Below are 22,639 nucleotides of genomic sequence, written 5' to 3'. Positions count from 1 at the left end.
CTCCAGACTGAACAGTCCCAGCTCTCTCAGCCTTTCTTCACAGGAGAGATACTCCTGTCCCTTCACCATCTTTGTGTCCCTTTGCTGGATTCTCTCCTGGAGCCCCTTATCCCTCTTGTGCTGGGGAGCCCAGAACTGGACACAGTGCTACAAGCACAATGAAAATTACAAGGTAAAACTTTACACTTAAAGTAAAACAAAGCAAAACAAAACCAAAAACAAGAGAACAGGAAGCATAAAACTGAGAAATCTAGCAAAGAAAAAAATATTTAAATACCCCAAAGTGTAGAGAAGCAATACTTTACTATCACACCTCAAAAAAAAACCAGCAAGACAGCAGAAACTGATCCAGGTATAGAAAAGAAGAGTTAAGTCAGCATTATACTCTATGATGAGTATTTCTGCATGAATGTTTATTGTGCTACTGTCTTTGCTTCTCTACAAGTGAATGGCAAAAAAACAGATCTGTCATGACATTGTGCTCAATTCCTCACATTATGACAATTTCTCACAGTCTTCCACTGGCAGCAGCTTTTGACCAGTAGCAAGGTGAACTAAACTAGGACCAGTCACCTCAGAGTGAAGGATGTTATGCTTCTCCTACAACTGCTACTCTCTCTGGCTCCTTTCCATAGCAGTGTTCACAGAAACCAGAACAACTTCAACAAGACAGTAACAACACACACAATGCAAAGGAGCTTCACACAACATGCAGGAAGCCTATTTATGGCTGTCTGAATTTCACTTTAAATTATACTAGTATAGAACATGGAACAGAAACAATTTAAAATCTCTGATAGGGGGGTAAAAGAAACGTGAGCTTACACTGGTACTGTTTCATTTCAGGTACAGAAGAGTTCTGTTGGACTTGGGGCATAGAATAACTGAGGGTATTAACATCTATTCCTTGCTCATCACAGACTTACTACCAAGGCAATTTTGGGCAAGTTACCATCTCTGCTTCATCAGTGAAACATAAATTTTCTGCCTCATAGGCAAGACTAAAATTAATCTCTATAAACTGCCTGAATAGTCAGGAGTTTTATATTAAATATTAAAATTAATATAAAGACTTTTAAACAGGTAAAATGTAAAAGAAGAAAAACCCCTTCCACTAACAAATTCTGAGCTATTACCTAAACCATATATAAAATCCCTCCAGAAAAAGAAGTATGAAACCATTTAATTACTTCCCTAACTTGTGAAGTTTACTTATTATTTCCTGCCCTCCAGAGTATACATGCAATTCTACACCTCTTTTCAGAACAGTAAACAACTCAAAAAGTTTCCATGACTGAACAAGCAGTGGTCAAACATGAGAGAAGGGCTTGTTTGTGCCTGGGAGCATGGGAGGCAGAAAGAAAAGAAACAATTAAGACAAACCAGGTTAGTAAGGAAGGCACTTATTAAAGAAAAAAGAGCACTTGCAATAATTTATTTCCTCTTCCTTTAGTTCTCAAAGGCAAGCAAGGGAGAAGAGAGATTTTCTTGGAAGATGGAATGAGGTCAAGGAGTTAACTCATACATGTACTCATCAAGACCTTTCAAAAAATAACGAGAAGTATAGAAGGAAAGATTTTTTCATGGAGAAAAAAGGATTTAAAACAATTATCCAGAGAGTCATAACTGATATGAAGTAGAAAATATGGAATGTGACCAATCTGTAATAGTATGATGTGAGCCTTTAAATGCAGGAGTAGAAACCTGAAGCAACCCACAGTACACCAACAGAGCATGTTAAAGAGGGAGTTAGCATCCAAAAGTAAGACACACAAGTAAGGAAGACAAGGAGGAATGATGTATGCCTAAATTTTAGCTTAAAATGCTTGGTAAGTTCAAAGCACATGAGTGGTAAAACAAGACTAAGTGAAATAGTTTAATGCAGTATCAGGAAACACTGTAGATTTAGGGGAGAGTTTCAGAGCATTAGTTCTTCCACACTTGTATTCACATATAGGTATCCGAGTAATTAGCAGTTTGATGATACTGACGTACTGAAATAGGGAAGAAATCCACTGCACAGTCAATTACTTCGGTATTCAAGTGTGCCAAGTAAATTCAAACATGTAATGTGAAAGCAACTGCAAGTACATACTAATGCAGGAAAACAGAACTCCCTCAGTCCTCCAAAGGAGGCAGAAGTAGAGGGTGTCACAGAGGTAGGCTGCTGACATCAATGGAGACCTTGGGCAGCCTTAAATTTCAGTGTGGACTTCAAATCCCATTATAACTAGTTCTTCTATCACAGTTTTTCTGTAAAGAGGAGAAAATCGTGTAGCATAAGAATAAGAAGCAACTAAGTCACATTATATTTAGATAATAAATTTTATGGTGACAGAATGAATGTTTTCTTTCTGTAGTTTCATAATGCCTACTGTAAAGAGTCCAGGGGAGTATAAAATGCAAAAGTTATTATGATTAGCCTACACAGCAACATTAGGAAGGGTTAACCAACAGCCCAATGTAAGTGCTCTTACACAAAAAATAAAGAATTTACAGTTACTTTATGGACAAGCCCTTATTAATATTTCATAGACAACACAAACCCAACATACATATACAGTACAGGAGATCCTAAACCAAAGTTTTGTAATAAGAACACTTGGAGGTTCGTAAGGTTCTCTTACTTGCATGCATTATAAAGCTTATTATAAAAAAACCCCACAAACAAACAAACAAAAAAACCCCCACAAACAGCAATTCACTGAAATGAAGGTTTTCTTTAACATCTCAATGATAGCATGAAGCTGTGCAGACCATGACAGGTGGCAAATTATGAACTACTCTCATTTGTGTGTGCATTTTCTTTAACACACTTACATATTGTTGATTAGCCTCACACCTACGAAAATAAAAATTTGACTCTTAAATTTATGCTACTAACACTAAACCTACACTATTCATATATAAAAATAATATTTTAAAGAATACCTGTCAAGCAAAATATATTTCAATAGTTAAGAAAATGAAAATTAATAAAAAAATAAATCACAACTTCCCCTAATGTGTACTCCATTAATTCAGTCTTGTATACAATAAATTAAAAGGCAAATTACTGTGAACACTACACTCTCCAGAGGGAAAAAAACAAAGACAAAACTGGATTATATAAACAGTTTGGCAATCTACATATTACATTTGAACTCTAGTCAGAAAAATCTGGGAGTGATTTCTCATCTATTTATATAAAACAGACGCCGAAGGAGTTATATTTACTATGACTTTCTGCATGTATGGTAGCTTTCACGTAATTTGGTTTCCTGAAGTTCAGTAAAGTTTAGCGACAGTTTACAGATGGCAAAACTGAGACTGAAAAATTACCAAAATGATGCTCAAATGCTAATTACCAAGTTCCACCAAGCTAGTGAACAGAGCATTATATGTTCCGTAACTATGTGCTTTTCAGTGGTTCAAAAACTGTTCCTCTTTTAAGCTTGATGGGTAACTTAACCTCACTGGGAAGAGCAACTTAATTTACTGAAAAGAATGCAAGGGAATACAAGAACGATAAATATTATGAGGAAAGAAATCTGTATCAATCCCCTTCATGTGGTCAAATGCATTCTTGCATCAAATCTGAAATTGTAACTCTTTTTCATATCTTATCATAAAACTTTGGCTGCAACATGAAAATGGATAGCCACGGCAGGCCATCCTTCTCTTTCAAGCTGTTTCTGTTCATTAAATTAAAACCTCTCTACCTTATCCAGGACACAATCAATCATGCAGCAGCTGGACATTTAAAAGCTGAAATTGTTACACAAAATAAACTCTCTGAAGTTGGCAACACTGGCTGTATACCAGCTGAAAGGCTTTGCTGACACACCAGAGCAGCTCTAGTGCTGGCAACAGCGCAGTTACATCAGCGCAGCTCACCACTCCACACATTTGTCCCACCATGTTAAGATGGCTATGTTATTCCATGGCCTATTTTAGAACATACTCAATATGACATATGCTAGCTACCGACTCAATAAGCAAAACTTAAGGCACATTTTGTGTCTGTGCTTTGATTACAAGCTCCTTGGCATGGCAATTCTTTCTAAATATATGAAATGTTTTTCAGACATTTTGAATACTTTCATAAACAAGTATTTTGGCAGAAGGTAATCCTGTGAGAGATTTCAATTCTTTGTACATTCTTCCTGACTATATAATTCTATTATTCAATTTATTTTTGTCTAAGTTGAAATAACACACACCAACATGCAACTAAGGGACACAACAACAACAAAAAAACCATGACCACACAAGAACAATGAGTTGTAAGATGATTAGTATTTGTAAAGTGCTACTGTTAAATATATAAAATGAAGGAGATGGCAAGTGATTTAAAAGAGAGTTGAATATGAAAGTAAGAGAGAGAAATGGACTTAGTCTTCCTAAATTCATATTGAAAGACAGACTGGTAGTATATTGTCTCCTCTTGTCATTAAATAAAGTGTAATCTGTACCCTAGTCCTCTTAAATTCATCACAGGACCACACAAAGACTGACACAATACATATTCCAAATACATTAGCAGATGCTGTTATTTTTTACTCCAATATTGAAAAGTAAGAGCTTTGATTTGATGATACTAATTTAGAGGACTTCCATGTCTCTCTAAACCACTATGATATGGAGGGACACAGGCCACTAGAAGTTTTGTATTTCACCACAGAATAAATAAGTAACAGCTTTTTACACCACTGTTTCAATCACAACTTCTTCATTCTGTGTTCTCACCCTGCTCAGCCCTAAAAGCCCATTTCCCCCTTGTAAAAACATGGGTGTTGATGGCACAAACTCAATCTCATTTTTGTTACTTGCTAGCAATAATCAAAAAGACTAACACCATAAGATTTCCATAAAAATTTCAATTATTACAATAATTACCAAGTTCTTGGATGATCTAATCAATAACTTAAAAAAACCCCAACATTTTTATTTAAACTGAAAGAGAGTGACAACATTCAGTATTTTAAACCTTCTACCTTTAAAATTGCAATTTGGTCAACCAGTTGCTGATTAGGTGCCATTAAATGTTAATATTGTATTACATTTAAATTACCTCATCTAGACAATTAACAAAGAACCACTAATGTCAGATCAGCCACATGGCCAATATTATTAAAATGCCCACATTAGTCTTCTACTGTGTCCCACCTGGAATGCAGCTTCGCAGCAGTTTGCCAGGAGCTGCTGTCCTTCATTGCCTGATAACGCCGTCTGACAATGGCCTACAACACCTTTTACAATGAATTCAAGTGCTCTGAAGAAAGGGCTCAGAAAAATGTGCATTTATAGCAATCTGCAAGCAGACAATATGCCTTCAGCTCCTTTGGTTTTAATAATGTTCCCTTTGGAAAGTGAATCAGTTGAAGACTGTTCCAATAAAATAATAAGTCATAGTTTAGACAAGGCATAAACCACTGTCTATACAGTTTGTGACAACGTCCTTGTTTTTCTTTCTTCCACACTTTTTTTCCAAAGACCATGCAGTGAAGGTAGTTTGATTTTATCCATATTCTTACTGTAAACATTAAGAAATATACCAAGGACAACCAGTAAGCCTGACCACACGTACCTAAAAGGGAGGGAGAGGAGGGGGAAAAAAGTTACCATTAGCACTTTATCTGTAGCAATTGCATACCAATATGTGTGGATTACATAAAAATAAAGCCCCTACACTAAGGCGAGAAGAGTTTAAGCACAAAAAAACCCCCACAAATTACTGGACTTGGAGAAAGAACTTGCTTGAATCTTTAGTATTGCTATCCTTCCACCCTTCCTTTTCCCATCCTGGCTGGAGAGCGTAAGTAAGGTGCATTCATAGTTAATAATAACTAAACAGTAGCTGTTCTTTCTCACATGAATAAAGTAATCCCAAGCACGTTTTTTCTTCCTACCGTTATGAGAGCTATACTCCCTATTACTGTTCCAAAATGTGTTCTCACTCAGTGCCTTATATCCATACTTCCCAACGCAAACACGTTTTTCTTTCAGCTCTCCATTATTTTAAGCCTCAAGATATCAGGAGTAAATTCCATTTGAGCATTTGGCAATCAGCTTTGTTCTTAAATCTCAAATGAATTTATACATAGTAATAAAAATAAAACAGTACTTTGTTTCAAACCAGAAGCAGTTAGAATCAATGTAGCAACTTAGCTGCATTTCTCAATGAAAGCTCTTCCTTGAAATTAAAAAAAAGGAAGAAACCCAAGCTCAAAAATCTTACAATTTGATATTTCAAGAATATATATATGATAGAAGCTTGCAGTTATTTAAAAGGGCTAGCTAAGAACTCAAACCTGAGCTCATGAAAGTGGAAATACTGTAATGGAGTAAATACCTTCCTTTAGCCAAATCTTCCTCCAGAGAGAAAGTACACAAACAATTTATTAACTATCATAAGTACTAGATATTATGGAAGATTTTCCTTAAAAAAAAAAAAAAAACAAAACAAAATGCCAACACATAAAATAGCTTGTCTTTCAGACCTTTAAAAAATGGAAGCTATTTTCTCTAGCATGATTAGCATCAACAAGCCAGTCAATACTTACAGCAGATTGCCAACATTTGTAGAAGATAGGAAATGAAAAGCATTAAAACCTGAATATGATTCATTACTGTTGTTATATTTCCATGATCAAGAACATAATTTTTTATAAAATATATAAAACCCCCATTTAAAACTATAAATACTTACTGTAATGTGAATGGCTTTGAAAAGAACAAAAAAGAAAGCACAATGGTCATTGCTTTTCTTCCTGTTGTTACTGCAGAGGGAAACAAATATTTACTTAAGAATTCAGTTACAGCTGAACATAATATAGGCTTCAATATTAGTAGATAACTTCATTACATAATTAAGTGTCTGGCTAAAATGATGATCATCATTGGTGCAAACACAGACTGCACATGCACCAGTCCAGTGTAGAACAGTGCTAGAACCATACCCTGTTTGAACCAAGTACAGAGTCTGTCCATCAGCTCCAGCCACAATATGTGCAGCAGAGAAACTTCCAGAACAAGACTTGCTATTTAATAACTTCACACTAATCAATTCACAGTATCTGAAAGCAACAAACAATCCTTGCAAGTAACTGACCTATAAACTAATCTGTTGAAGTAGAAAAAAGTGGTACCACTATTTGGATACACCAAATCTCTTGCCATTTTCACCTCATGTTATTACAGTTCAGTGGTGTTTTGGACTTTATTTTTAAGTGCAATGGGATCATCATCTTGTCATTCTTTTGAAGTTACTGAAAATTGACCTGACAGTGCAGAGATATACAATTTTGGTTAGAAACTTAAGAGACCAAGGATGTCTGACTTCAATGACTTCATTAGGAAGTTTACATCAAAACCGTTCAGAGACCTTCTTCTACATGTGAACTTATCAGAAGAAAGAATCGAGGTAGTAAGAAGAGCTCGGAACACAATCCTGTTACCAAAATGGAAGTAAACTAGCTGTTTGCATTACTCTCAAATTAACTATAGCTCCAACAATTATTTGAACAATGTCAATGCTATCTGCTATGAACAAGAGTGCAGTGTTGTTAGCAAAGTGCATACTGGGAAACCTATATAATTTACCACTGAAATAAAATCGATAAATGAGTAAAAGTTACAGAAAATGTTTTAAAACGACGTAACAACACAGCCAGGCATACAAGTTTAGCTACTTGTTAAGGCCCTGAGAAGGTGCTATTCTATACGATAGTGCAGGCTTCTCACTTAAGAAAGACCCCAGTACAATTCTTTGCACCTAAAGAAAACTATGGTTTTTATTAACAGAAAATATTTTACTTACCAGGAGGTACTTTTTACTATAGCATACTGGAAAGCCTTACTGTTATAACTACATCCACAGTAGTCTTACTGTAACATACTGACAAAAGGAACCAAAAACTACTGACATTTTCATGCTGTTATGGCCGGAAAAACAAGTTTCATTCTCCCTAACCTTTCCCCACAAACAAATATTTACTTAAAAGCATATTTCGTAGTGGAAGAAACAGCCTTCATCATTGCTTTATCTGCCCCAATCTCAACTTTTTAGTAACAATTTTCTCTACGTTTTAAGAAATGTATGCACATCAAATAAAATGATTTTCTATCACATGAAAAATTAAAGGAGAATGAAAAAGAAAATTGAGTTTTAATTAGAAAACAGTTTACAGATGAATAATTTAAAAAATGGTTAAATTACTTCAGTTTTTCTAATTACGATTATTTCTGTTCTTTCAAATCAGTTATTAATTAAAATATTTATGTAACCATTTCCCTCTAAATTAAGTGCCTTTTCTTCTTTTTCCCAATTAAGTCTGATAATTTCTCATTCTGCTAATAGAAATACAATTTTCATTAAACTCTTTCACCCCAAGAAGGGGGAGGGTGGACAGGGGGTGGGAGGGGCAGTAATGAATGTGGTGTTCTTCCAAGGCACAATAAACATTTTCACATTGCTACAGGCAAGACAGAAAGGGCTCAAGTGTTAGGATTGTCAAGGTCAGGCATAAGAAAACCTGGGAAGGGTTTGCTATGCCACAGCATTTTAAAACATTTTTAGCTCAGTAAGATGTCAGTTTTTTTAAAGAGCTATTTTAATACATGAACCAACCCTTTCATTTGGGCCAATTTCCAGTCAGGAGACATAACCAAACATTGTTAAAAACAAACACGAAACAGAAGTGCTGCAGAGAAAATAATTAACAGGAATGTAGAACATGCAATCGTCAGGTCAGAAAACAACTGTTTATATTTTCCTCTCCACTCCTGGGAACAAAACAGAGCATCACCTGACAGAAACCAGCTTTTAGGGGTAGAGGGATGACAGGAAAGTAGCTCCATGGCATCTTGCTACACCTTTCCCCCTCAAGCCATCATGACTAATGTTTGTAGTTTTAATAAAAGGTAACCTGAGGAAAGCACAAGCCTGGTATAACTATTCTGATAGACTTGTAACAACTACAGAAATGACAGAAGCAGCTAAATAGGCAATGACTGATTTTTGAAAAATACACTCAAGTTACATTTTAAGTTTGGAAGCAACAATTTTCTACAAACAATTTTACGTTCTATAGTAGTTGCATATAGGGAAGAATAATAATTTTAGCCTGAAAACTGGTGCACAGGAAGATGATGAAAAATGATCAGGTGTCAAACTTTTCATTTAGTGTTGTTAGATACATAAAAAACATTAACATTACAATTAATTGCTATTAAAATGAACGGCAGTGTCATTTCCCCTTATTCTAACGGTTGAGGATATTCGGATATGTAAATGCTTCAGTCACTTGGCTGTTTTACAAACTCACAATAGTAAAGGTTAAAAACATTTGGCTGTAGCTAGCTTTGCCACACGCTAAAATAGGCCATGGCCTCAATAAACTAGTATAAAAAAATTCTGAGCCACAATTTGTTGCATATGTCTTACTAGTGATTCCTTTGATTTAGTCATATTCTATACTGCTTCTGCCATCACGGACCTCAGGCAGACAAAGTATCCCTGGGCTCTGAACACACTTCCGTCTCTGAAGACTTACAGTTGTCCTTCTACCCAGAGTATGTTTAGTTTTAATAATTTTCATTGTTTCTAATGCACACATCAGCCAATGCATTACTAAAGCCCAAGCATACTCAGATGACATTACTCCCCAGCGCAGTGCTGTGACCCATCGTGCTCAGTGCCTTCCTTCCTCATTCACAGAGATCCAATCTCAGCTAGTAGGATTTCAACCTCTCCACATGATTTTTCCACATGACTGACTACTCAATGCGAGGAGTATGTCCAGCTGCATATGGGACAAGAGTCCAAGGCTGAATATCTATACAGGTTGAAAAATCTGTAAACGATTGTGACTGCCTCTTGCTTCATGTCCTCCTTTTTTCAACCATTTGGACACATACCTGGAGCACGTCAGCACAGATAGGTCTGACTTGCATTTACTGCTAGGAACTTATAATATTACTAGGTGAGAACACCACATCATAGAAACTTTTTTTAAGGCATGAACAATCACAGGAGCAGACAAGATGGCATTTGGTGCCTTTTTTAGCCTGGAGAAGATTCCAGTAACTTTTTACATACTTTAGGGACTTTTATTGTTCCACTTGCACATGCAGCTAACAGACACACCAGAAAGTAGCCCAAATCTTTTCAAAATAATACTGATCAGAGTTCTTTACATTTTTTCTTCTGACATGTTTTTCTTCATACGGTCATACTCTGTACTATGCGTTTAACAGAAAACATGACTGCTTCCATTTTTTGTGGGTCAATTACACTGGAAGTCTGGAATAAGACCTGAAGGACTAGACAGAGTCTGCTTCTGCCATTGACAACAAGCTTGTACATGTTCTGTGAATACACAAGTTGCAATTTAGATGTAATACAGAAGCTGTTACATAGCCCACCAGAACTTTGTTTAGTTCAAGTTCTGACTTCCAAAACTAATACACACCCTTTATTACCTTCAGTTTAATAAAAAGAACTGGGAACATCACAAAAGTCAGAATTTGTTCCACTTGAGTTCCTTCTGAGCTGTGCCCGGAGTGTACATTTAACACTGCTACAGCGGCATCCAACTGACATTCAGAAGCTTTGGGAAAGTTCTTCATTGTTTTTCTAGTAATACCATTTGTTGGAAATCTCCAGAAATTCTGTGCTTAGAGACTATGACATTGTCTACTATGCCTTACTGGAACATCCTTGCATTTCCTTCCATGTTTCAAATAATACCTGTCTTTTCCTTACACCTTGCTATACATTTCCATTGCAATTCCTCTGTTTAGAACAGTGTTGTTACTGCATTAAAACATAGCACAGTCTCTATGCACAAGATTACTTAAGAGGCTCTTCAAGGTTGAAATTGTGGCACAGAAAGAACCAGGAAGCTCTCAAACACATACTTCTTGCAAAGTTCCATGCTACACAAACCATGATCAGTCAGCACAAATAATAGAAAAAAAGCCAGAGTAAGAATAATTCTCAAAAGCTCTGTCCTAAATAACAGAATAGGATTACTTTATGTTTTTATACCAAAAGCAGTAAAGATACCATTTGCTCATACCTGTTACAGCCAGAAGGGCACCAAAGATTTTAATCAAAGCTAGAACAAAGGATATGCCAAAATACCCAGTCAGGGAGAAAAGGAATGCATAACCGTAAGTCTGCACTGGATGCTGCAACAACAACAAAAACCTGTTAGGAAAATGTAAAACAAACCCTGAGGTGTTGCAAAATGACATAAAACTAGACTTTAATCAACTGCTTGAGCAATAATAAGCTGTTCAACAACGCATTCATGCAAAGATCCTTATTTAATTTTAGTTAAATAATGGAAAACTAATAATGAAATTATAAGCTCATAAGTCTGGTCCTGTGATTTTGTTTTTTAAAACATCACCCTATCTTATACATCCAAGACTGCAACAACTTAATGTACAAATTATACAAGTTAACCAGTTTACATGATGAAAATACAACTTTAGAGAAGTGGTGAGATTTTCTAAATCATACAGAGCAATGTCTTCCAATGAGGTTCTTCATAGAAAAAAAAAAAGTCTTTACACTTACCTTTGAACAAAATGTTACTGCAGGGCTTAATCCACCAGTGCATGTTAATCCAAATAAAATATACACAAAACCTATTGAATAGGAATATAAAACCTAGAATAGTTTAAGAGAAAACAATTACCAGGTGATACTATACAAAAAGGACAAAATTAAATGCTTTCAAATGCTTGTCCCCATTAACATATTCAACTTCTCAGAGTTGAATTTGCAGTGTTTGCAGATATTTTTACAAGGATTTCTATAATAGCTGATATACAGTGAAAAGAAGTTTCATCTGTGTCACTTCAGCTCATGTAGACGGCGCACCTGCATTATGGTTATAGGGTATAAGATTTCCAAGTATAATCAGTTCTGGCCAGTTGAGTGTTCAGAACAGACTATGCTCAGCAAACAGGTAAGCTCTTCATTTCATCTGTACCATTATTTAATTCATAGCTTCATACATCAACAAAAGAACCTTCATCCTATCCTTTCCCATGTAGGGGCAAGAATAGAGGCTGGAACTGCCCAACCATACATCCTCCCATGCAGTGGGAGGCATTCAGCTTGTTTGGACAACATTTAGTGGCCTTTTCTTCTGAAAAAGGGAGACAGTGAACAGAACTATTCTACACATTACTAGCTAGAACACATTGATCTACTACACTTTCAAAACTCAGTGTCAATTACAGGCCTACTTCTTTTGACACAGGTTTCATCAATTGTTTTCTTGTTATACTATCTCTATTTGCAAAAATAAATCTATTAACAATTAATAACAATGCCATGAGACAAGAGAACACTTATCACTGCTCTACAATAAAGGAGGATGAATATATATTTCAAGAGCAGAACTGCTTTCAAACTCTTAAAAACAATGACCTGATCTTCAGAGCTCTTATTTTACAGTGTTTATACACACAAAAGTTAGTCTCTAGTTCTTCATTTGCCTCTGCATCCAGCTTTTCTCCCAATGACCTCACTTTTCACAACCAGGAATGAGCACATTGCCAGTTCCTCGTTATGCAGCGTGAAACAAGCCACCTGCTTAGAATCACACAGAGGGCAAAATCAAGTATAACCTTCCAGAGCAGTGGTTACTATTTCAGCCACATCTTTTCTCTCTTCATAATTGCTCAATCCAGGGCAAGTTCCAAATTCAGCAACAAACCAGAGATCCTGCAGATGACAAGTTCTTTTACTATTCAATTTTTTTTCCAGATCACTGTCCATTAATCATGATCTCTGATTCGATGACTTCTTAGATTTTTTTACCCACAGTCTCAAATCTACAAAAATGATTTCTGAAATTTTTATTGTGCTTCTGCATTGAATTCTCCAAACAAAATCCTGAAGTGTAATCTCTAGTCCTCAACCAAACAAAATCTTTATTTCCTTAATCACTATACTGATTCTCTTCAAGCAGTATGAGTATACAGTATGAAAACCATTTGTCAGACTAATGCAGAATAAAAAGCAAAGTTCTGGAGATAACAGGAGGTTCATAGGTGAGGCAGTTAACAACTGCCAGATGACTGCTGGAAAGATGCGAAGTGGGCAAGAAAATAGTTACAGATTGTACTTTGTTTTAGATTTCAGAGATTACAGCTGTAGAATGCTGCACTGGGTCAGGTGAGGTCTGTGTAGCTAAAATCTCTGTCTCCAGCAGCAGTCAACAGTGAATACTAAGACAAAGTACAAAAATAAAAACAAGAATACGGTGACATTTTTCAGGTATACTCTTCCACTTTCTAGAAACTTGCAGCTCAAACTTCTTGAGCCCACCTTAATCCCTTTCAGCCTTAATTGAAGCTTCCTTCTAACTAATTTCTTCTCCATTTGTGAAGCTATTCTCATGAATGAGAAACTAGATTTTCTAGTTGAATGTCAAATAGATGCCAAATATTCAAATTAAGTTTCAACAATTTTTTACTTATGGCATATTCAAATAATGTCTACTATAATAAAAGATTTTCTTGTATTTACTTGACTTTAGAGAAAAAGATGCCAAATTCAAACATAAATTTTGTCTAAAAAGTCAGAACACATGAATGGTTATTCCGCATTACAAATAAGTATATAAAAAACACTGAGCAAGACTCTTTCAAAATTACGCATTGCACTGAACCAGGAACACATATTCATCCACTCTAAAAGTCAAGAGTTTTATGGATTTCAAAAGCTCCAAAAAAAGGCTGACTCTCAAATGTTAGCACATTCTAGCATCAGAAGCCTAGCAAGTAGGAAAAGCAATGTCTTCCATGTAATACATGCTCATCTACACCAGAAGAACAGTGTATATTTTTCAGAGATTAAGTGCATGATCATATAGAAAACACACCACTGATTTCAGGCCTGCAGGGTAGACAAAAAAAATGTTGTTAGAAATGAGTGTTTCTGCAACTACAATACACATTTGAAGTTGCACACAGAAAGCAGCACCCTTGAAAGGTTAAAACCAAAAGAAATAATAAAAAAAAAAAACAGCAAAAGCCCCCAAACAAGCAAACAGAAAACCACAAGAATAGCACACCAAGAGCTCTTCTTTACATATGCAAGACAAAATCAGATTAAGTTTTATGTTTTGTCATTGTATGCCTTGTCTATGATAGAACGTGTTCTTTCAAAATTGCAAATTTGGTATTTACCATTTCTGAATTAGAACCATTGTGCAACTTCATAGCTTTTTCCTGTACATTTCCTATAACTGCATCTGCGCAGAGGGCAAGGGATATTAGGACCACACCTAATATAAGAAAACAAACAAACAAAAAACCTGTTCAGAATATTTATCAGCAGAGTAGTGACAAAAACCACTCTGTACTTATCCTGAAAAAAAAATAAATAAATCTCAGGAATAGAAAGATAGTAATAAAACCCTGTCTGTATCATATTCAAAATGTCAGCAAAACTATTTCATTAGATCATCATAAAGCAGCATCCACCCTGACTCCCTCCACCAGTTAACCCCTGAGCACTGTGTGTCTCTAAGCTTGATAGGAACATCTGCACATTGCTATGAAGAAGCCAGCTGCAGTTTTTGTAGTAACAAGAGTGAAAGAATGTCAATTGCATTTATTTAGGTATTTTTAATGAAGATAAATAATCAGAGAACATACTCTTCTGAGTAGTTAAACCTAGATTGCTTTTTCCTGACAAAGGCAAATAGATATGTTAGATGTAACGGTAAAACAAATGCAAGAGGATTCACAGTGGAAATCATTCATTACTGAAATACTAGTTTTTAAAAAATACTGTTCAGGTACAAACTCCACTGTTTTACATTACCATATTTGTTCACAACAAAGTCACTATACAGTCAATAACGTAATCAGCCTTCCAATACCAGAAATTGATAATTCTTTATCCATGCCAGTCACAATTCATTTTCCAACCTCCAAACTTTGATTCTTTCATGACTGTAGTAACTGTTGTATTTAATGACGCACACAGGTTGAAATACCACTTCTCCTACGTATGCAACATTACAGATAACAGTCATCAAAATCATGTTTACTGTCTGCTCTAGCCCTGGTTCATTAAAACACTGCAAGTACCAAGGAAGAATGAGGAGTGGAGGAATAGAAACAAGCAGTGTTATATTTTCTTAATATTATGTTGTTACTATCAGAATTCTCAAATTAGGTATTCTCATGAACCATATGAAGCATAAGCTCCTGACAGCGGAAAACAAACAAACAAACAAAACCTCCCAGCCCTAGGATTTTCAGAATTGAAAGATTTAACATTTTTAAGACCAATGAAGTTTAAGATGGCAACTCCTTGGCAAACTTCTGGATATATGAGAACTTCCAAACCAGCATTTTTAGTTTGGGAACCATCTCCTTTCCCAGTCTAGACTTATGCAACTGAAACAACAGAAAAAGACTCTTCATTATTCAAAGTTATCAAGCACCGGAAAAGGTATGACTCAAGGGAAATTACATGATAACCTGAATAATACTGGTTATGCTAAAGATCACAGTATAGCTATATTAACTAAATGGATTCAGCTCTGGTCCAAAGGTATAAGACCTCCAGCTCAGCAATAGTCTTGCCACAGATCACTTCTGTTAAGTGACTGACTATGTCTCCATCCATGTTCTCTATCATGCTTGCTCCAGCAGCGCTCAATGGCCCAGGCACATCACTGGACAAATGCATGGCTTTAGTATTGGATTGAGATGAAAAAGTCACCTGGAATCTGAAGTGCAAGTGCACATGGAAAGGAGAAACGTAGGGACAAGACAAATTTTAGTATTACGTACATACACAGTTTGGAGTACGAAGAGAAGAACTGTTCTACTCATTGTGATAGTGCTGCACCTGCCGAGCAGCAAAACCATGACCGAGACTGGTAATGTTATATAGTATGGAAAGCATGAGTAAAAACAATTGGAAGAACTGGTCCTAAATTAGTTCTCAACGAAATTAAACCTGAAGCTCTTGCGCCAACAGACTTGATTGAAACACTACATGACATTGTATTTTACACTATTAATGTGATGCTTGAAATCATTAAAATATTAACACTGCTTATACTTTTATGAGCTACTGGATATTTACAAGTTCCTCACCACTATATTTTCACACTTGTAATCCCCACCATGCCTAAGTGTTAGACTAGTGAGTTGTTTGGAATTTACCTGACCATTAAGACCTCTTTAGCATTCCATGTTTTAGATGCCTGCCATACGTAAGATTAGAAAACACAGTAGAGGTAGCTAACCAAGTAATATTGTATTAACAACAGTGAAGCTAAGGACAAAATTCTTCAGTCTGCAAAAGACTAAACTGCATCTATACAAACAATCAAGGGTGGAAGAATTTGTGTGCAACTGATATTTTTACTGTGTCTTCAGTGAAAACAGTTAATTTCCATTTACACCTGTAATGCCAGAACAACAGAAGTTCCCATAGCACCAGTGTTTGAAGACTACCTTCTTCTGCACAGACTTCTCTTCTGAAAAGTCCTGTATCTATTCTTCACAGCTATTTAGGATAGCTACCACTACCTCTCTGATTGGATAATGCTAGCAGATGCTTTGATCCTCTTAGCACCAACTCCATCTTGAAAAGTATACCTCTTCCTTAGTTATAAATATGTACCTGTTCTGGCAGAAGAGTGTGTTTTCTTGGCTGACTTCCTCTGTGTGTAAAAAAAAAAAAAAAAAAATCCGTGTAGATTCCTTTTTTGGCCCAGCAATACTGAAATTAGATTTCAGTAGCAGGGGAAAAGGAAAAGAACAAACCAAAACAACCAACCTGTAAAATTGTTCATCCAAACAGTATTTTACTAAAAATGGAGCATGAGCAGATGTATTTGCATCAAGCAAAGATTATGTATTTCATTTACCTTCACAGCAGAGTTTTGGTCTCTTAGAGCTGTGAAATGTAAACAGCTTTGTTCTTAAGTTAGTAGAGGTTCTGTGAAATCACACTAGAATCATACTAGCTTGCATGGAAACAGTTCTACATAAATGTGTATAAATCACCGGAAGGTACTCAGGAATTTTGCAGGGCACTAAGTAGGCGGTAACATAAAACTGCAACTTTAGAAAATAGTAATTTTGAAATTTCACATTTCATTTGTTATTTATGTTTTTGAAAGTTTTAACATCCTTAAATACTTTGTTATTTCTATGAAGATACAAATTTAAATTCTATCGCTGCTTTCAGTTCTTATTCTGTGATTTACATCAAGAAAAGTGTAATTATTCAAAAGAATATGCCATTTTGCAGAGTGATCAAAGTTTTTAATAATTCTCATCAGTGGTTTTACATTTCAGCAGCTATGTATTTCTACAATAGCAAAATCAGTACATTTTTTGAAGGAAGGGACCATCTATCTCTGTAATTAGTCCAAGAAACGGAAAAACTCCACCTTTCCCATTATGAAAAGTTTCTTCTGGTTAAATTAAGTGACATGAGAATAAAACAAAACAGGCAAGAGGCAACAGAGGAATAAAGAAAGAACCCTCTCAAAGTGAGCGGGAGAATTTCAAATCCCCTTGCTAAGGGGAAATCCAGACTTCTGAATTCTAGTTCTATATTCTATTTTCACAGAACTAACTTACTCCAAATGGTAGTGCTCTAAGCTTCAATATATACAGACTTGTTTAAAGTGTTCAAAGTAAAGTAATAATGAACGACAACCCTGTTGATTCTTTGAAAACATTTAAAGTTTTTTATCTTGTGTTTTGCAGATCTTTGAGGGTGTCAGGACTTTGGTATGCTTGTTGCACTTTACCTTGTCCCACTCAGTTGAAGAATCAACTTTCCAAATCTTTTCAGAATTAAGTCATAGCACATATTTAAAACAATTGAAACTTTACAAAAGGAATATATAACATGCGAATGGACTTAGAGACTATAGTCGAAAATAGTTGTAATGGTAACATATATCTATACATCAGAAACATTAGAATATAATTACATGCTTACCAACATCATACTGTACTCAAATATATTTTTTTTTTTTCAAGCAGCCACCCAGTTACACCACACCTAAACACATCAAATGCACAGCAGGTTATATCATTCACAGATATTTGTCATTTCTTCCACTATCCTTAATATTACATTAAAAGGCATAAAAATTAATTTATGAGCAAGGCAAGTTATATACAGTTTAGACAACACCACAAATTGATCATTACTAGATGAAATAATATTTTGTGAGGACAAAAAGTCTCTTCCTTAAAGCCAAGGATTTACTATTTTTAGGAACAAAATTTTTAAATCAGTGCCTCCCCTATTAAGAAAAAGATGTTTCACACTGAATGTCTGTTGTAACAGTTGTAACTCATCTCAGAATTTCAAAAGAATACACTAAAAGTTGAATATCCAAAATTTTTTCAGGTTCAGTATTAATCTAAGCACCGGCCAAATAAATAAAATGGATTTTATGAATGACCAATTCTCCCTTGTCTGTTGAGAAAGAAATTCAAGTAAATTTTTAGACTCAAGCAGGTTAAAAATCTTTTCTTTGCTTCTGATTTTACACAATATAGAAAAGTTAGAATGTGAGCACTCCAACTAAGAACTACAGAAAATCTGAGTGAGACCATCAGTTAATATAAAGTAAATGGTTTTGAAAAGGAAAGACTTAAAGGTTTAACTAGAAAAGGCAACTCATCTTTTGATGTTTAAAATGGTCAAACTGAATTTTATCATATTTATTTTAACATATCTACTGAAAAGTATTTCTTGAGAACAAGCATGAGACATAAAGGGTAGAATTTCCAGAAATTTAAGAACCTGAAAACTAACAGAATAAGTGTGGCCTCTTCTGCCACAGATATAGTTCTGCTAGTGCAAAGCTACAATGAAACCAGCATTTTCCATATGATACCTGAAGGCACTCCACCAAGAACCCTCAGAACTCCTATGAAACATTTATTGTAGGAAAAAACAAGCATTTCGTTAAACTCTAAAATATATTATATCTTTACCTGTCAAGTTGAAGTTTGGTGCAACTGTGCTGTCAGCTAAAGTAAACCATATTAATCCAAGACTCATACACAGGGCAGCAGACACATCTGCAATATTATAACGTTTTCCTACAAAAGCAATACAAACAACATGAACAGAATGTTATCACTCCCAGAATTTCGTGTTTATCCTGTTTAGCAGACTAGAAGGCAAAGGAAAATCTGTTGCCAATGTCATTCACTTAAGCAGAAGACTTAATGCTCTGGCCTTTCATGACTGGAATTAGTTTCTTCTACAACAGCAGTTCCTAACATGGAAGGGGATCTTAACAGATAATACCTGATTCTTGTGGTCAGTTTTAGTTTTACTCTTAATGACATAAAGCACATCCTGCCTGACAAAGCACCATCTCGGCAACTTCAGGTCAGCTTAGATGTGTTCTGAAGATTTTTCCCGCGTGCAAGACATTTTGGCTGCCTTTATTGATTAGACAGAAGTCATTCCCAAACACTAAGAGATTATTTGGGTAGTTTTAGAATCCTACATCGTCTTTTAGTTTGAGAGAGACAGGATGTGGAGGTGAGAGGAAAGAGAGTAGGGAAATGAAGAGGCAGGAGTTAGGAATAAGTTACTTCAAACAAGATATACTTTCCCAGAAGCTGTAGTTTCAATATAAGCTTCCAAGGGAACTTTTCTGAACTGAAAATCTGAAGTTTAAAAATTTAAAATTTTAAAAAAGTACAACAACAACAAAAATCACCGCTTCTGAATACAATACTACAACACAATATGTAGTTTCACAAAGCTTGAAGCAAATACCTGGCTCTCTGCATTAAAATGATATAAAATGATTCCTAATAAAAGGCAAATACTGTGCATGCATGTGTGTATGTATACTTGCAACCTCCTCTGACAGTTCAGCTTTCAATTGCAACTAGGCCACAATTAACTACAGAAACACATAATTCGAAATTCTGTCCGTTTCATTTAAGAAGTGAGTTGGTTTAGAAAACAAAGTTACATTGCTTAAAAATTGAGAAAGCCTGCATAAAAAAAGAAGTTTTGCAAGTGACCTGTGCCACTGTTTTTTCCCTACAACTGTATTTGTACAGTTTATGAGAAGATGCTTCAGAATTTCATGTTTTCCCTCCTATAGGAAAGATGCTACCTGCCCCTCTCTATCTCAGAGCCTCAGTGGAATTTACAAAGTACAGGATTCCATACAGAAACAATAAAGAAATCATCTAATAGCAAGACTAACACTTACCTTGTATCAAAACCCCGCCTATCATAACTGGAATCAGCTTACAGCACTTGAAGATGACTTGAGTCGGGTAATTCAGATACCCTAAAGAGGTATTTGACAAACCCATAGTTCCCACTGTTAAAAAGGCTATTATCATGTAGGTTTTGCCAGGAATTCTACAAAATATAAACATATGAATCTTGACATTACAGACTCTTCTAGAGATTTAACTTGGGAAATTCAAATAAAGGAATATGTTTGCAATACAACTTGACCATCTTTCTCACTGAATTTCATTCTGTAATAGAAATGTAAAAATGCACATAAATGATTTCCAATTTCATTCCTTTCAATTACTGGTAATAAAGAGCATTCAAATACAAGACAATAAAAACTTCATGGCTCATAAAGTATTCAAGCAGTAATTCTTTAGCCTCCTTCTGAGAAGGTATATTATTTACAGAACAATAAAGACCAAGGCTTCAGGTTATCTGTCAAAGGAAACACAGAAGGTTGGTATACCAAGATATCCTGAATCTTAGTCCTGTCATAGTCACCGTGTCAAGTTTTCACACGAACGTTGACATTTTTAGAATGAAGAAAGTTTTTAAAAGTACCGTTGTTTATAAAACTCAACAGAACTAAGAGAGAAGTGATTCAGATATCACAAACGGAGGGGCTCATTGAACATTTTCAGATGTATTGTTTGCAATTTGATGAAATTAATCATCTGACAACAGATGATCCAACAGTAATTTTTAGCAATCACTGTGCTCACTTTGTGAAGTGATGTTTTTTACAGTTATTGTTGTGCATATGTTCAGCTATTTTTTATGCACACTCAGAGACACATTAAGAAACGTAAGGAGATGCCTTGCTGTAACCCTGTCTTATCCATAACGCATTATGTGATGTAGGCATACTCTGAGGCATGCAGGAAAAATTTTAAATTTAAGAAATAGAGAATTCTGCATAAAAATTAGGAAACAGATTTTTTAATGTCAACAAGTTGATGTCTAGGTTATAGAAAATAAAATGTACAATATTTAAGATCTACCTTTCCAACATAATTTACAGGGTCATGCTCTATAAACATTATCAGCTATTTGGTAATCAAAACCTAAATACTAATTACAGAACGCCAAAAAGATAACTATGCAGTATTATCTGATGCATCTCGAAAAGTCAGGTAACTTGAAATGTAAGTTGCCAGTGTTTAAATTAAAAAGAATAATTTATCCAAGTTACGCTGTTTGGCTACAAAAGAATTCTATTACCTAAAATCAGTATAGGCAAAATCAGCCAAGGTTGACTACAGGCAAGGAAAACTAATTAAGCTCATCTAGGATATTATGTTTTAAAGCAATACTAAAATTCTTGTACACCGTGACAGCCTCTATCCAAGTTTCCAGAGTGCCTCAATACACAGTTTGCAGAGGCTGTACTTGGGCAGGAAGCCATAGAATGGCCACACTGAGTCAGATCAAACTATCCCATATCCATAGGATTCAAGACAGCAAGAATCTCCTTGGTCAACTTCAGTGAAAACGCAGAATTTTGTGGCAGGGTGCTATCTTAAACGAAAAATGCAAACCCTAAGCACATCCTTTGAAGTAAAACTACACAATCACATGGCAGAGAGCAGACCTCTGACACCAAGATGCACAGCATGTTAGAGGAAACCCTTGGTGAGGATGTGCCAAGGTTTGAGGAAAAGGCTTTCAGTGACAGATGGCTTCAAGTGCTGTGAAGTGCAGCTGGCCTTATTCTAGATGTGATAATCCCAAGCAACACGTACATGAGTCAGTCTGTACCACCTACCATAAGGACCGAATGTGCTCTGTAAGTGGGACAAAGTGACAGTAGAGTCAACAAGACTACTTCTGGGTCTGAAATCTAAGCAGGTCCTTATAAAATATTTTCTAACGTCGTCCAGTAAATCCACATTACTTTAACTACAGAACTGCTACCAATGCCTTACAGTATTCACATTCAAGCAACAGAAGTTAAATTTACCATAAATATCAAATGCTTCTAATTTGATGGACAGTGGGTAAAATGCTTGGAAAAACACATACCTTCTCCTTTTGTCCTGAATCAACTGCAATTCTATTAGTCCAAAAATTGAATAAAATCCAAATTGCACTAAAGTGAGGTACCAACCAAACGGTTTAAAACCTTCCACTGAAAATATCAATTCCTATAAAAACAAAAACCCACTAAGGTCACATACATACACCAAAATGTTAAATCAAAGCAAAATCAACAGGTTTTTATTGTTTGGTTGTTGTGGTTTTGGTTTGGGTTTTTTTTGTGTACATGCAAATCTAGCCTTTGCAGATGCTGGTTATTAACTAGAATTTACCTGCCATATATAACTTGAAAAAGACAACTTAGGTTCTCCAAAAAGC

The 22,639-nt window shown here is 35.5% G+C and overlaps 1 protein-coding gene across 2 annotated transcripts in view; it reads right to left on the bottom strand.

Moving 5' to 3' along the window:
• Positions 1-379: 379 nt before the first annotated feature.
• SLC35B3 (solute carrier family 35 member B3) overlaps positions 380-22,639 on the bottom strand; it is a 28,477-nt gene continuing 6,217 nt past the window's right edge. For both annotated transcript variants that reach the window (XM_032991956.2, XM_032991955.2), the window contains exons 3-10: positions 22,307-22,428; positions 20,250-20,404; positions 19,003-19,110; positions 14,197-14,294; positions 11,570-11,662; positions 11,064-11,175; positions 6,692-6,761; positions 380-5,569 (exon numbers count right to left, since the gene is read on the bottom strand). In XM_032991956.2, the coding sequence (XP_032847847.1) occupies positions 5,419-5,569; positions 6,692-6,761; positions 11,064-11,175; positions 11,570-11,662; positions 14,197-14,294; positions 19,003-19,110; positions 20,250-20,404; positions 22,307-22,428 (909 nt within the window). In that variant the 3' untranslated portion in view covers positions 380-5,418. The remainder of the gene's footprint in view (positions 5,570-6,691; positions 6,762-11,063; positions 11,176-11,569; positions 11,663-14,196; positions 14,295-19,002; positions 19,111-20,249; positions 20,405-22,306; positions 22,429-22,639) is intronic.

Source organism: Tyto alba, unplaced genomic scaffold (assembly GCF_018691265.1).
Source record: "Tyto alba isolate M040663 unplaced genomic scaffold, T.alba_DEE_v4.0 Super-Scaffold_48, whole genome shotgun sequence".
Lineage (NCBI taxonomy): Eukaryota > Metazoa > Chordata > Aves > Strigiformes > Tytonidae > Tyto > Tyto alba.
Note: the sequence above shows the minus strand (reverse complement) of the source record. Positions and strands in the feature narration are given on the sequence as shown.